The sequence below is a fragment of the Macaca nemestrina genome, chromosome 6 (genome assembly GCF_043159975.1).
Source record: "Macaca nemestrina isolate mMacNem1 chromosome 6, mMacNem.hap1, whole genome shotgun sequence".
NCBI lineage: Eukaryota > Metazoa > Chordata > Mammalia > Primates > Cercopithecidae > Macaca > Macaca nemestrina.
This window is the reverse complement of record NC_092130.1, coordinates 112,862,168-112,877,555: the sequence shown is the minus strand read 5'-3', so window position 1 is coordinate 112,877,555 and position 15,388 is coordinate 112,862,168. Positions and strand designations below refer to the sequence as shown.

At 35.2% G+C, this 15,388-nt stretch overlaps 1 protein-coding gene across 8 annotated transcripts in view; it reads left to right on the top strand.

The window, feature by feature from the left end:
* The window catches only part of LOC105499461 (importin 11), a 229,150-nt gene that overhangs the window by 116,351 nt on the left and 97,411 nt on the right, over nt 1-15,388 (top strand). For all 8 annotated transcript variants that reach the window (XM_011772019.3, XM_011772017.3, XM_011772018.3 and 5 more), the window contains 4 exons: nt 386-501; nt 4,996-5,072; nt 11,227-11,306; nt 11,744-11,824. In XM_011772019.3, coding sequence (XP_011770321.2) covers nt 386-501; nt 4,996-5,072; nt 11,227-11,306; nt 11,744-11,824 — 354 coding nt within the window. The remainder of the gene's footprint in view (nt 1-385; nt 502-4,995; nt 5,073-11,226; nt 11,307-11,743; nt 11,825-15,388) is intronic.

The window sequence follows — 15,388 nt, the reverse complement described above, 5'->3', positions numbered from 1 at the left end:
ACGAACATTTAGGGTAGGTTCGTTTTAGATTATTTAGGTGAAAGCATCTATAGAATTTAAAATTCCAAGGTTAATATGTCATCTGTAGTGACAGGGAGAGGAAAATAGATATTTCTTATATGTGCAATCTCTTAAAATTAACAGATGTATGTAGCCTTGGCATATACATTTTTTTAACTGCCAATAGGCAATTGAATAGTATTTTTTAATTTTTCCTTTCCAATTATAAACAGAACTAACTTTGTTTTACTATTGCTTGACCTTCCTAAAAATATGATTCATTTTTTTAAATTGGTTTTAGGGCTTTTTATATGATAGGTAATTTTTTGGTGGGGGATGGGACATTAGAGTGTCTTATTGTAAGTTTTATTTATACTTCCCATAGGGATTAGGAGCAGACAGCAAGAACCTGTACCCTTTCCTGCTCCCAGTTATTCAACTGAGTACAGATGTTTCCCAGCCTCCACATGTTTATCTTCTGGAAGATGGTTTAGAATTATGGTAAGAGGAAAAACTTAATACCATGGATCTTATTTTATTCGTGACCTTTCCTACTCTCATGCCAATGAAGTTAAGGTCATGTAATAGGGCTTTGAAAACAAAAAGTGTAAACTCTGTTTCTTCAAACTGGGCCATATATCTCCTTTTTTTTGACAGCTGTCACTCAGTGTAGGATTACAGTAGACAAAGTTAAAGGTGGACATTTCAGTAGGAACTCAACTGCATTTCATCTTTTGGAATTTGTCATGTAAAATGGGGTCATGGTAACTTTTCCAAAAAGTTATTGACTTATAATATCCAGTCTGTTAAATGAGATGTTTGGGGGATATTAAGGTCCTCTTACTACTTAACCAAGCATTGAGATATTATACCTCAGCTCCAAATGCTAATGCTACTTACAGTCTTAACTTATTGTTTTACTGAGGAAATTAGTAGTATGCATTATTAAGAGGTTAAAAAAAATGACCTGCTTCTGTGGCAGCTCAGTGCTGCAAAGGCTTATTGACTGCCCATGGTGTGTAAGCAGCTGTGCTAGAAAATCCTTTTGCTTTATTAAGCTCACTGTACTGTTGGCAACAGTTTTTTCCAGAGACAATCTTTCAGTAATACATGAAAAGTTTCAAAATCCCGTTATGTAAATTGATAGTGCAGTTAAAGAAAGCAAATCATAGAGATCAACCATAAAAGAAATGAACATTTGTTTCTCTTCATCCCTGCCTCCCTCCCTTTGGAACTTGCTTCCTTCCTTCTATTGTTTTTCTTAGATGTCTAGAATTTAACAGTTTTGGTTCTTAGAAGTTACCTTTGATGCAAATTATAAATAATGATCTATATCAGGATATGAGATGAATGACTTTAAAACTTTACTGAGTAGATACTTATTAATTTGTGGTTTGCGTTCCTCAGAAAGGTATTGTTCAAACTGAAATGGCATCTATATGGTTTGGTTGTAAATTAGCCTGTTGTTGAAATATTTTATATTCAAACATTTTGTATAAGGATGGATTACTTTAGATCAGAGGTTGGCAAACTTGTACTGGACAGGACCAGATATTAAATATTTTAGGCTTTCTAAGTGACACAGTCTTTGTTGCAACTATTCGACTCTACTGTCAGTGTCAAAACCGTCATAGACAATACATAAACAAGTAGGTATGGCTGTGCACCAGTTAAACATCATTTATAGAAATAAGTACGTGGGTGGATTTAGCCCATGAACTGTAGTTTGCCAACCTCTGCCCTAGATTGTAAGATAAAATATTAATTCCTGGCAGATAAATAATTTTTGTAAACATGTAGATACTATATGATATTGAATGTTAGAAAAAAATCCAATATTAAAGAGATTAGACTCAGAGTTATCAGTATTGCTGACAATATATCAATGTGTTTATTAAAGGTGTAGATATTTTCAAGGGATTACATTAAAAAGTAGTAGTAAAAATGCACTGCTTTGTTAATGGAAATGTTTTTTCCTAGCCTTTAGTTACTTGCTAATGCAAATAAAATATTAGGAGAAAAAATTTTTAATTACCTAATTTGTTAATAGTTGAGTTTCTTTAAAGAGAAAAAATTCATGAAGAAACTCCTTCTTCATGAATTTTTCTTGATGGGTTAGAGTTTATATTTGAAATCAGGCAAACATAGGCACCATTCCCAGTGATATTACTGCATTTTATATGTAATTTGAGTAAGTTAATCATCATTGGTGAACCACAGTTTCCTTGTCTGTAAAATGAAGAGTAATTCCTACCCTTACATGATTGTTGTGAATATCAGATAATGTTTGCTGAAGTGGTTGGCACTTTGGATATGGCATTCAATGCTTGAAAATAATTCAAGATTGCCTAGGAAGCAAAGGACAGATAGAGAACATTCTGCCCAGGGCAGAATTCTAATGAACTTGTAACATTTTGAGGACACGAGGAGCCATCTACAAAGACAGAGAAGAGCTATGTACTTATATAGTAGGAAAACCAAGCCAAGAGAGGATAACATTTCCTAGAAGAGGGGAGAGTGGTCAACTTTGTCAAATGTTGCTGATTTTCCTAGTAAGATTGGTATAGAGATGTGGATTTGGCCACATGAAGATGTTAGGAGGGTTTTCACCGGAGTGGTAAGAACATAAATTAGAATTGGAATAGACTGAAGAATGAATTGAAGGTAAGTCCGTACAGACTATACACACTGATAACTTGTTTGAGAGCTTGTACTATTAAGAGGAGCATAGAAATGGGGCAACAGCTGGGTAGTGTGGGAAATGTTAAGATCTAGAGGAATGGGTGAGGCTGGATTGAGAGAGTGGGATAAGTAAAGGAAGCAAAAAGTGGTGGGATTCAGAGCTCAAGTGCAGGGGTTGAATTTTAGTAGCAGCTGGGATACTTCATCCATTTTAACTGGAGGCAGAAGGTGGTTTTCCAAATTTTGTAGTGTAATGAGATAGGAAGGTGTTCCATCCAATAGCTTCTATTTTCTCGACAAAATATGAAGCATTGTCATTAGTGGGGAGTAATGGGCTGAATTAGGAGTTTGTACAAGATATGAGAGGTCTATAGGTGAGAGAAAGTATGAAGTAGTTATCTTAGAGAATGGGAATTTGAATTTATTAGGGATGAAACCAGTACCACTCGATGTTTGGGGTCACGAATATAAAGTGAAACTCTCAGACTGATTATGTGATTTATCTCCGACTATGGCTTTTTATTTTCCTCTTGCTCCATCTCACTAGAGATTTGTCAGTTACTAGTCTTTTCAAAAACAACCTTTGGCCTTGGTTCTCTTTGTTGTATATCTGTTTCCTATTTATTAATATCTGTTCTTATGTTTATTATCTTATTCTGCTTGCTTTAGGTTTATGGGCTTGTTGTCATCTGATCTCCTTTCTAAGAAAATCAGCTTATCAACTCTTAGCCTTTCTTCTATCATAATATAAACATTTAATACAATAAATTATTTTTATACAGAATTTGAACAAAAGACCTTGAAATTTTTTTTTTTTTTTCTAAGATAATTGGATGAGGTAGTAATGAATACTGGTAAGCAGTCAACAGTATCAGCTATATCTTGTTAAATGTAATATGATCATTTTTAAAAACGAAACAAATTTGATTGCTTTTTGTCATTTACTCAAAAGATCATATCTTTCTCTTAAGAAAAAAGCCTTTCTTTTAAAAGAACTTTGACTTCCTAGGATAAACTTGACCTGGTGGGGAATTCTACTATTAATGCATATTATAAACATTTTTCTAATACTTTATCTAATTTTATTTTTTCCTCTGTTAATGAGCTGGATCTGTGATCTACATTTTGTGATTCTTCTTGATTTTATATCAGTGCTATGTTTAACAATTTAAAAATGGTTTTCATTGCACTGGAATGATTTTTGTGATATGTACCAATCTATTCTTTATACATTTGAACAATTAATTAATAAAAGGAACTGGAAATAGACCAATGTTGGGGGCCACGGGTTCTTTATAGTTATGATAGCATCATCAGGTTATTCCTTAGTTTTTAGTTTTTATAGCCAATATTAGATTTTGAATAGGCTTTCCCCTCCTTTCGTCGCTGCTGTTTTGACAATCAAAACAATCCTTATTTTGAGGGTTGGGGGATGTGAACAGATGGACCAACCACACACTTCTGGGATAACCCATCATGGATATATATTATGTCATGGATTCTGATCAGATTAGTTTGTAATTGGCCTTTGTTACACTAAACCTTCCGTGTATACGTATTATATTACGGATTGTTTCATAACTGCTAATGCGGTCAGATTGGCTTGTAATTGCCTTTATTGTACTAAGTTCATATTTGTTAAGCATTTAGCATAAGTTTTACTAATTTATTAGCCTAGTTTCCCATCGAAGAACACATTAATTACATGTGGCAGAGGGACATATCAAGAAAATCAGAACAACAAATTAACTTTTTTACCTGTTTGACCAATTTGTAATAGTTATGCTTTTGGTTTATTGTTATAATTTCATTATTATGGATACTTTAGTATATACAGTTGTGTCTTTCTATCAACAGGAGATTGGTTCCAGGACTACCACATATACAAAAAATCATGCATACTCCAGTCCCGCAGTCAGCCCTGCGGAACCTGTGTATATGTGTATGTGAAAAGTCAACCCTCCATGTACTTTGGTTTTTCATCCTGTGAATACTGTATTTTTAACCTTGCATTTGGTCGAAAAAGTCTGGATATAAGTGGACCCACTCAGTGTAAAGCTGTGTTGTGCAAGGGTCAACTGTAGTTATTTTCCTTACTACTTTTGCTGTGTATGTAGAAATACTACATAATTTGTAGACAGGTTTTTATTTTGAGACATTTGGTTAATTCTTTCTTAGAAAGATAATTTTTATAACTTACTGATTATACACTTACCTTTCTTCATTGAAATGAGACGTTTTAAAATATTTAAGTCATATGTTAATGGCTTTAATGGGCGTGGAAAGTGTTAATCATCTGCTTTTCCTTTCTAGGTTAGTAACTTTGGAAAACAGCCCATGTATCACACCAGAGTTGCTGCGTATATTTCAGAATATGTCACCACTTCTTGGTATGTGTTAAAGCATAAACTTACTAATGTTTTTTAATGCAACCATAATTTGAAGGCATTGAAACAAATTTTTTTTATATATATATATATAAAAGTTCAACTTTTAGTTTAGATTCAGGGGATATATGTACAGGTTTGTTACATGGATATATTGCATGATGTTGGGGTTTGGGGTCCAGTTGATTCTGTCATCCAGTTAGTGAACATAGTACCTAATAGTTTTTCAACCTTTGAGTTCCTCCCTCTGCCTTCTAGTAGTTCACAGTATCTATTTTTGCCATGATCATGTCCATGAGTACTCAGTGTTTAGCTTCCATTTATAAATGAGAATATACATACTTTCCATTTTTATTTAATCCCTGATATTGACAAATAAGTCAATTGGTGGTGTTTGTTTTGTTTTGAGACAAGGTCTTGCTCTGTTGCCCAGGCTGTAGTGCAGTGGCATGGCATCTACTGCAGCTTCAAACTCCTGGACTGAAGCAACTCCTGTAGCTTCCTGAGTAGCTAGAGCTACAGGCACACACCACCACATCTGGCTATTTTTTTTTGGAGATGGAGTTTTGCTCTTGTTGCGCTGGCTGGAGTGTAATGGCGTGATCTCGCCTCATGGCAGCCTCCACCTCCCGGGTTCAAACTGTTCTCCTGCCTCAGCCTCCTGAGTAGCTGTGATTACAGGCATACATCACCACACACAGCTAATTTTTGTATTTTAGTAGAGACGGGGTTTCACCATGTTGGCCAGGCTGGCCTTGAACTCGTGACCTGGTGATCTGCCTGCCTTGGCCTCCCAAAGTGCTGGGATTGTCAGAGGCAAAAAATGTCCCTGAGGTATAATGAATGACACACTGGAAAAATAGACTCACTCTTTGAAAATACCAGCAAATGTGGACTAAAAACAATTATAACTGATTAAAAAATCATTTTCTTGCCTTATTTGTTGCATGAACATGGTGGTTAGATAATGTGATTAGTTCTTCACATTTTCTCCTAAATTTTTTGTTACTCTTTTCAAATAACAATCAAGGTAACCATTTATTTTCCAATAAAGAGCCATTTGCTGTTTGTTATCTAGAGTCCCCATAAAAGGAAAAACTTACCAAAGATGAAGTCAGTGGCAATAGGTGTTGATCTACTAGGAAAAATTTTTTCTTTCAGTCATCGTAGAGAAAGAGAATAGGGTTCTTTGGTGAAGGCCTTTTTAATTCTGTTCTACCTAACTTTGAGACTACATACCATCCTGCTTTAAGCAATCCACAGGCTTCTTTATATTTGACCTAGGATTAGACACCTCAGCCAGACCTTTTACCAGCTTTGTCATGAACAACATTCAGCTGCTTCCACATATGTGTGATTTCACACATTGGTATCTTTTCACTGTTTTCCACTTCAAATTCAGCATGCTTAGTCTCCACAATGCTCAGTTCTCTAAGAGTGGTGGGAGAGGCATTGGTAATCAAGAATAAGAGATTTAAATAGAAAGCATATGACTTACTTTACTATTACTGTATGACACTATTTTTAGTGTAGCTTTAGTTAAGTGCTCTAGTGTAGTGGTTTTTTGTTGTTGTTGGTGGTGGTGGTGGTGGTGGTAGTGGTGGGGTTTTTTTGTTTGTTTGTTTGTTTTTGGTTTGTTTGCTTTGTGTGTGTGTGTTTTTTTTTGTTTTTGAGACAGAGGCTTGCTCTGTCACCCAGGCTGGAGTGCGGTGGCTCAATCTCAGCTCAGTGCAACCTCCGCCTCCCAGGTTCAAGCAGTTCTCCTGCCTCAGCCTTCCCGAGTTGCTGGGACTACAGGCATGCGCCACCATGCCCAGCTAATTTTTGTATTTTTAGTAGTGAAAGGGTTTCACCATGTTGCCCAGGCTGCTCTCAAACCCCTGGCCTAATGTGATCCGCCTGCCTCGGCATCCCAGTGTGGTGGGATTACAGGCTTGAGCCACCTCTAGTGTAGTTTTAACGATAGAAATCTTTGTAGTTGATGCATGTTTCTTACCAAATCAGTAAGGAGTTTTATGTGTTTGGAATAATACCTGGCACAGAGTAAGCATTATCTAAATGTTTTGCTAGTATGTTTAGTACTATTACTATCACTATTAATATTACTCCTATTTTAAAATTATCCTACCATTGACTGGCTCTTCAGGATTTGTTACTTTATTGAATCAAGAACTAATGAAATTTCAACCTTTTGATAACGGATATTCAGTTTAAACTTTTTTAATTTTTAAAGATTTAAAAAGTTCTATTTTATAAAGTTTCGATAAATATAGGTGATGTGGATGCTATTGAATTGTTTTCTACTTTTATTGTTCAAACTGGTATGTGTATTTACATCAATAGTGAATAAATTCTGTTTACATTTGTTCATGTTTATTAGTACATCTTGACCTCAGTATTGCTTTTATTTTTGTTTGAGTTTGACATACAGCTTTTTGCCCCTTCCTTCCTTCTTTTCTTTTCTTTTCCTTTCCTTTCCTTTCCTTTCCCCTTTCCCCTTTCCTTTCCTTTCCCCTTTCCTTTCCTTTCCCCTTTCCTTTCCTTTCCTTTCCTTTCCTTTCCTTTCCTTTCCTCTCCTCTCCTCTCCTCTCCTCTCCTCTCCTCTCCTCTCCTCTCCTCTCCTCTCCTCTCCTCTCCTCTCCTCTCCTCTCCTCTCCTCTCCTCTCCTCTCCTCTCCTTTCCTTTTTCCTTTTTCCTTTCCTTTTTCCTTTCCTTTTTCCTTTCCTTTCCTTTCTTTCGTTTCACTCTTGTTGCCCAGGCTGGAGTGCGATGGTGTGATCTGTCTCCCAGGTTCAAGAGATTCTCCTGCCTCAGCCTTCCTAGTAGCTGGGATTACAGGCATGTGCCACCACCCTGGCTAATTTTTTGTGTTTTTAGTAGAGGGGGGGTTTCTCCATGTTGGTCAGGCTGGTCTTGAACTCCCGACCTCAGGTGATCCACCCGCCTCGGCCTCCCAAAGTACTGGGATTACAGGCATGAGCCAGTGTGCCCAGCCGTACATTCTTTCATATAAGTTTAAACATTTATTTTTAAATACAACCAGAATATTTAATCTTTTAAGAGTATAAACCAAAGTGAATACTGTTTTTGTATCAGTTAAATTCTCTTATCAGAACAATGCTTTTAAACTATCTATTTAATGAGTATGCTAGGTATTATATTTTTCTAAGCAGAAATTAAGCCACTGGGCTAGTTGCAGTGGCTCATGCCTATAATCAGGTAGTTTGCTTGAGGGCAGGAGTTTGAGACCAGTCTGGGTGACATAGCAAGACCTCATGTCTATAGGAAATAAAAGTTAGACGGCCTTGGTGGCCCATGCTTGTGGTTCTAGCTGCTCAGGAGGCTGAAGCGAGAGGATCAAGGCTGCAGTGGCTGCAATGAGCCGTTATTCTGCTCTTAGATTCCAGCTTGGGCAACAGAGCAAGACACTTTCTCTTAAAAAAAAAAAAGAAAGAAAGAAAGGCACTGGCAGAAAGTTTCCTACTTTAAAACATATAAAGCCAACATTATAGAACACTTTAAGATGTTTAAGTTAATGGTTTTTTTAGGATGTGTTAAGTATGAATATATTCAAGGCTAAGATTCATTTTACGTCCTTTTTCCTACATGTAAATAGAATCTGGTAAATTTTAAGCAGAACCAGAGGCTGTAACTAGAAGTAATTCTATTAATTTAGTTCTAATGGCTTTTTTTCTTTAAATCTATGTTATGGTGTTAATTTACTTAGTATTCTCATTACTTAAAAGATCAGCATGTGACTGGCTCTTGTCCTAGTTATTATGAATGCAACACTGATGTTCCTTTAAGTGTAAACTTTTTCAGCTGGTAACTTTCTGTCAAATTTGGAAAGGATGAAGTAGATTTCTCTAGATTCTGTATGACATAATTTAATAATTCACTCCCTGTCCTCCTTACAGAAATTTAAAGGAATATATAAAATATAAAATAAAAATTAGGTATAGGAGCAGAATTATAAATAAAAGCAAATAGGAGTAGATTATAAAATAAAATCACACTAACGATATGAATCATATATGCCCAGTGCATAACTAAATACTTAGATAGGTTATATACAGGTTTACCTTAGAGCTCTGTAGCGGTCTGTGAAAAGAAAAACTAGTCACTTAAATCAGGGATTTTCAGTCTTGGCTCTGTTGACATTTGGGTCAGGTAATTTCTTTGTTGTGGGAAACTTTCCTGTGTATTGAAGGATGCTTAATAGTGTCCTCAGCTTCTACCTGCTTGATGATAGCGATGACAAAAATGTTTCTAGACATTACCAAATGTCCTGTAGGGGACAAAATGGCCCCTGGCTGCGAACCATAGACATAAATTACTCAGTATCTGGAAGTAAATATATATCTATTGCATGATTGAAGTATAACTTCTTGGTATTAGGACTAGACAACTTTTCTTCAGAGTCTCACTAGGGACTTGTGGATGTAATGAACAGTGTCCAGTACCTTAAAACAGATAAATTTGTTAATGTTAGAGCTATCTGTAATATCAGTATTTATTTATTTGATGATGATAACATGTCCAAGAAAAGTTTGTCAGTGCCATCCTGGGCATGACAGAGGCATGGAAGGCGGTGTGAAGTGACCTAATTTGTATAGAATGGTCCAGCAATAGTTTTTAATTATCTGTAGGAAGAGATGGGCTCTTTTCTTTTTATATCAAGTCTTCTAAAATGTTGGGGTTTTTTAAACATTGATTTTGATAAAATTATACTTGGCAATGATTTCAAAATTATATTCCCTGATATGCCTGGAATGAAGCCATTCTCAGTTCTCTCTTAAATATAGACCCTTGGCCCTACTTTTCATGGCAATGGCCAGACAGTCTGCTATTCATTGTTGGTCTACAAAACAAGTATGCACAATTGCAGGCTTTCTCTCCTTGAGGAGAAAAGGATAATGTGAATTTTTCATAATGATAGCTTTATCTAATATAAAGGACCCCTTTATCCTGAGATTTTTATCTTGTGTTGTAAAAAGATACTTAGATGACAGCTTTTGTTTTTTTTTATGTCTTTTAGATGAGTAACTAGTAATAAGTTTATCATTTCCTGTCCCCTTCTTATCCTCATTTTTTAAAACTGTCAAATCCTAAAGTTTAGGAACTAATGCCTTCAAAGACATTTTGAGACAGGGTAGGATTGTCATTGTTTTGTGAAAATAAATGGAAAATTCACATCTGAATAGAATGTCTTCTTTCATTAGGATATGATAGATAAGAACACAGGGACTTATCTTTTGCCAGAAATGGAGAAAAAACAATTTCTTATTGTGAGTGAATATAATTTCTAAAATACTTGCAGCAAAGAATGGCAGGTTTTAGGCATCGATGGTATTTTGGGGTCATATTTTAATCTGTATAATTTTACACATACAGCCTATATTCTCTTTTATATTATTAAGTAGTGAAACGTAAAATAGCACAGTGTCAACCTTTGATCATATTCAGTTTTAGCAAATAGTTTCTACTCTGCACTTGCAAAGGAATAGCTAAAAAGAGTATCCTTTTCTGATAAAAGCTGAAAGATTGAAAATATCTAAACTTAATATAATTTTTTTGGAGGGTGATCAGGACTCTGTTGAGAAGTCATATAGCATATTTAGTGCAAGTGCAGTAACACTCAGTAAATGTTCACTGAGTGAACCCATTTAAGCAGATGTCAAAATATGATGGTAAAATGATTCAGTTTCATGTAGTTTGCCATGCTAGCAGTAAAAATTTATTTTGAAATGAAAGGTTGGGTCAAATGGTTAGGTAGTTTTTTTCTGAAAGAAAAAAACATGGGGAGCTTGGCTTTTTTATGAATGTTTCACCTAGTGAAAAGCAAATAAGATAGCATTAAGCTTTGCGTTGATACCAGTATTCATTCATTCATTCATTCATTCATTCATTGAGACAGGGTCTCACCCTTTTGCCCACCCTAGAGTTCAGTGACATGATCATTGCTAACTGTACCCTTTAAGTCCTAGTGATGTCAGTTTTTAGATATCTATAGATACTAGTAGTCTGAATAGTGCTCAGAAGAGGTTTCTAGAATATGCGAATTAGTTTTAAATAACCATGAATCACTTCATTTAAACTAATTTTGAGCAGTGAATTAATTTGTTTTTTGTTTGTTTGACATTTATTGTTTTGGCAGAACTAAGTTCAGAAAATCTTAGAACTTGTTTTAAGATCATCAATGGTTATATCTTTTTATCATCAACGGAATTTTTACAGGTATGTTGGAGTAGTTTTGCATTATATGAAATTATATAATTATTATTTTGATTATTTCTTATTTGAAATCGGGGGTGCCTTTTCAAACTTTTAAGATTGGTCTTATTTTAAGGCAGAGAAACATTGACTGTGAGCATTTCCCATTGCAGGGCAGATGTGCTGCATGTAATTCCTTTCTTATTTAATGCAGAAAATGTGCTATGTTAACAAATTTTTATATTCCTATAAAAATCAATGTTTCGATAATCTATATTTTTTATTTGGCATAGTCTTTTTTCTTTAACTTTTCCTAGGAGTTCCAATTGAAATTTGATATGCTTAGACCATTATTAGTGTATAATTCTGAAGTGCATTATAATGAATCCCAAATGAAATTTTATGCCTTTTTGATATTACAGATATGTTCTTACATATATTGACTTTTAATTGAATTTCAGACATATGCAGTAGGTCTATGCCAGTCGTTTTGTGAACTTTTAAAGGAAATTACTACAGAAGGTCAAGTTCAGGTGCTCAAGGTATTGTAATCATTTTAAATGAATATATTTGTGAATTTTTCATTTATATTTTATGATTGGGTGTGGACTTCCATTTGGGTGTGGATGGTTCACAAGAAGGACAAGAGTTGATATAGTTCTAGACAGGCTATTTTAGCAGTTTTCAGTTGGTTTAATACCTGTGGACCAGAGGTCTCAAATCTGAAGGTTCATACACTTTCAACAGGCAACAGATCAACTGGACATCTTACGAAAATTCAATTCTGGATTTCTAACAAGGTCTGAACTGATTGGGATGTTGCCTATCTTGAGACCTCACTTTGGGTAGTAAGGATTTAAAAACTCTTGCAAATTATGCAGTGATGTAATATCTGATACTTCTCATTCTTTCATTTTGTTAGTCTGCTGTTGGGACAAAGTTTTCACTTTATAATTTGGTGGCTTTAATTTAAGTTAGCTATCAAAATTAGAGTACCATGTTTGTTGAGATTGTGTAACTATGAACCAACAGTCTCTAAGTTATATATTATCTTTATCTATTATACCTGTCTTAAAGATATAAATAGTATTCAATGTATGCATTTACATATAAACAAATGTATGTAGAAATATATTAAAATATCTTTATGTATGGACTTTGAGAGAAGGTATAGCTGTTAAAAGTACCCCTATTTGGGTACATGTATGTATACATACATGTCAAACCTGCACGTTGTACGCATGTATCCTAGAACCTAAACTATAATGAAATAAATAAATAAATATAAAATTGATTCAAAATAAAAAGAAAAGTACCCCTATTTTTAGTGTTGAGTTTCTCAGCTATGTTCTAAGATATGAGAACTGAATTTATATCACAACAAAGTAGCATTATGGTGTGAAAATCGTGGCATTGCATTAGAGCCTAAAAATGATTTCACTTCCTCCCAGTGAAATGAAAGAGGTTATCCAAAGAGGTTTGCTGTAAAAAGTACACTTAAGTAATCACAATAACTGTAAGCAAGGATCCAAAGTGTACTTTAGGATCTAATTGGGTAAAAGTTTGCGCAGATAAGGAAGTCTTACTTCATAATAACTGATATGGTTAGGCTTTGTGTCCACACCCAAATCACCCTATGATCAAGGGGATTGTAGGCATTACCACCCCCTGATTAGTTATCTCTACCTGGTCTCCCAAGTCAAGGGAATCCTGGGGATGGTTTCCCCCATGCTGTTCTCATGATAGCGAGTCCTCACGAGATCTGATTGTTTTATAAGGGCCTCCTTCCGCTTCGCTCAGCACTTCTTCCTGCCATCCCCTGAAGAAGCTGCCTCGCTTCCCTTTCACCTTCTGCCTTGATTGTAAGTTTCCTGAGGCCTCCCCAGCTATGCTGAACTGTGACTCAATTAAACCTTTTTCCTTTATAAATTACCCAGTCTCAGGCAGTTCTTTATAGCAGTATGAAAATTGACTCATACATTAACCAGTAAGATACCATCTAGATTTGCATAAGCACAGTCTATGACGTTTGCACAACAGTGAAATCGCCTGATGACACATTTCTCAGAACATATCCCTGTTGATAAGTGGCGCATGACTGTGTTTTTATTCACTGTCACAACTCTGCTAGCATGAATCAGGCTAATATAGTGTTAAGTACTGCAGAGAAGTGAACAAGAATAAAGAGAAAGAAGATGCCATTAGGATTGTATATTGAGCATGGGGTTTACATTTTAAAACCAAAATTTATAAACGTATTTTTGCGTCTGTAAATTGGAAGGGTCATCTGCCAGATTACTGAAGTATTAAATTATAGATTGATGAGAAAAAGAAGGCGCTTAAGGAGGTTAGTAAGGACTGTATTAGTTTCCTAGGGATGCTGTAACAAAATACCACAACCTTGGTGGCTTAAAACAAGAGTTTCTTTATAATATTTATATTAATTATATAATTAAAAAATCAGTGTTTGTGGGGCCATGCTCTTTCTGAAGGGTCCAGGGGGAGAATCTGTTCCAAGCCTTTCTCTTACCTTCTGGTGATTGCAGTCAGTCTTTTGCATTCCTTAGTTTGTGAATATGTAATCCAGCCATCTGTGCTTCCGCTGTCACATAATGTTCTCCTGGTATCTGTCTACGTCTCTGTTTTGTTTTTGTTGTTGCAGGGACAAAAGTCATAATTGATTAAGGGCATTCCCTAATATCTTCATCTTACCTTGATTACATCTGGAATATGGCAAAACTCTTTGACTTTAATTTTGTAGTTTATTAGTTTCTTTTTTAGAGCCAGGGGTTTACTAAAGGGTGAGAATATAAACCACTGTTACCAAGAATCATGTGGGCTCTAAAGGATTTGTAATAACAGTAATCTGCATGTGGCTTGTTGAGACTGTGGATACTTGAGGCCTGGTTTATTGCACTAGTCTATTAATCCACATTTATTATTAATTTCAAAGTATTCTCCTAGCTCCAGAGCTTACAAGTAACATCAAACATGTTGCTTACTAAAATGCTTTTGTGAATTTTTATTGCATTTATGCCTTTACTAAACTGACAGAGTGGCAATAGATTAAGGAACTCAGTCTTACACAATCTCAGCTTTAGCTTTTGCTTTGGCGATAAATTCTTCTCTGGAGGTAAGAGGAAATAAGGAATTAACACGTTGGACTTACTATTTGAGGAAAGAGTGATTGGTGGTGTGTGAGTGATTAAAACAAGTGAAAATTGCCATGTCATTTTAATATTATCTTTACAGATATTTTTCTGTATGTATGCCTGTTTTAACCTTTCTCCTCTATTATACTGAGCTTCTCCATTATCCAAAGTTCAGTAAATGTGTGCTCTGTTTGCTCTGAATACATATATAGTAAGTGACTTGAAAGACGAGAATCCGTAATTTTTATGTTGAAGATGTGCATCCAGTATAAATGCCATCTTGCCTATACTGAGGATCCATTTGGAATTCTCTCCTTGACCAGCCCCTTGATTTGCATATGCTACCCTGCTACTTTTATGGCTCTTGAGTATACTTTGGCCTTCATTTTCCTCATTTATTAGATGAGGAATGATACTAAATGATTTTTATTTTGTAAGTATGCAGTACCTGAAGTTTTCCATGTTAAATTATAATATATGTATTCTAAGTGATTAAGAAAAGGTGATTTCTCACATTTAAGCACCTGCCAGACTAAATTTGAATTGACTTCACCCCCATCCCCCTCTTTTGGCTTTTCTGCAACAATATTATTAACGTAATTGTTGAAAGACAACTTGTGAACTATTTGGAATGGCCATTGTGATTCTACTTGTTTTTATTATACTCTTACCAAATTATTAGAGGAAGCGTAGCATAGCAGATAAGACTACCCACTGAAGGGAGACTCCCAGGGTTAGAACATTGGCTTTGCTACTTCACAGCTATGTGATGTGGACAGATTACTCTTTGTTCCTCATTTTCCATCTGTAACATGGGGATGATAACTTTACCTACTTCCTAGGATAGATGTGAGGAATATTTGAGCTTATATTTATAAACAGTTACAACAATGCCTAGCATATAATAAGTGAATATAAGAGTTGGCTGTTTTTATGTAATATATAGCTGTCTCA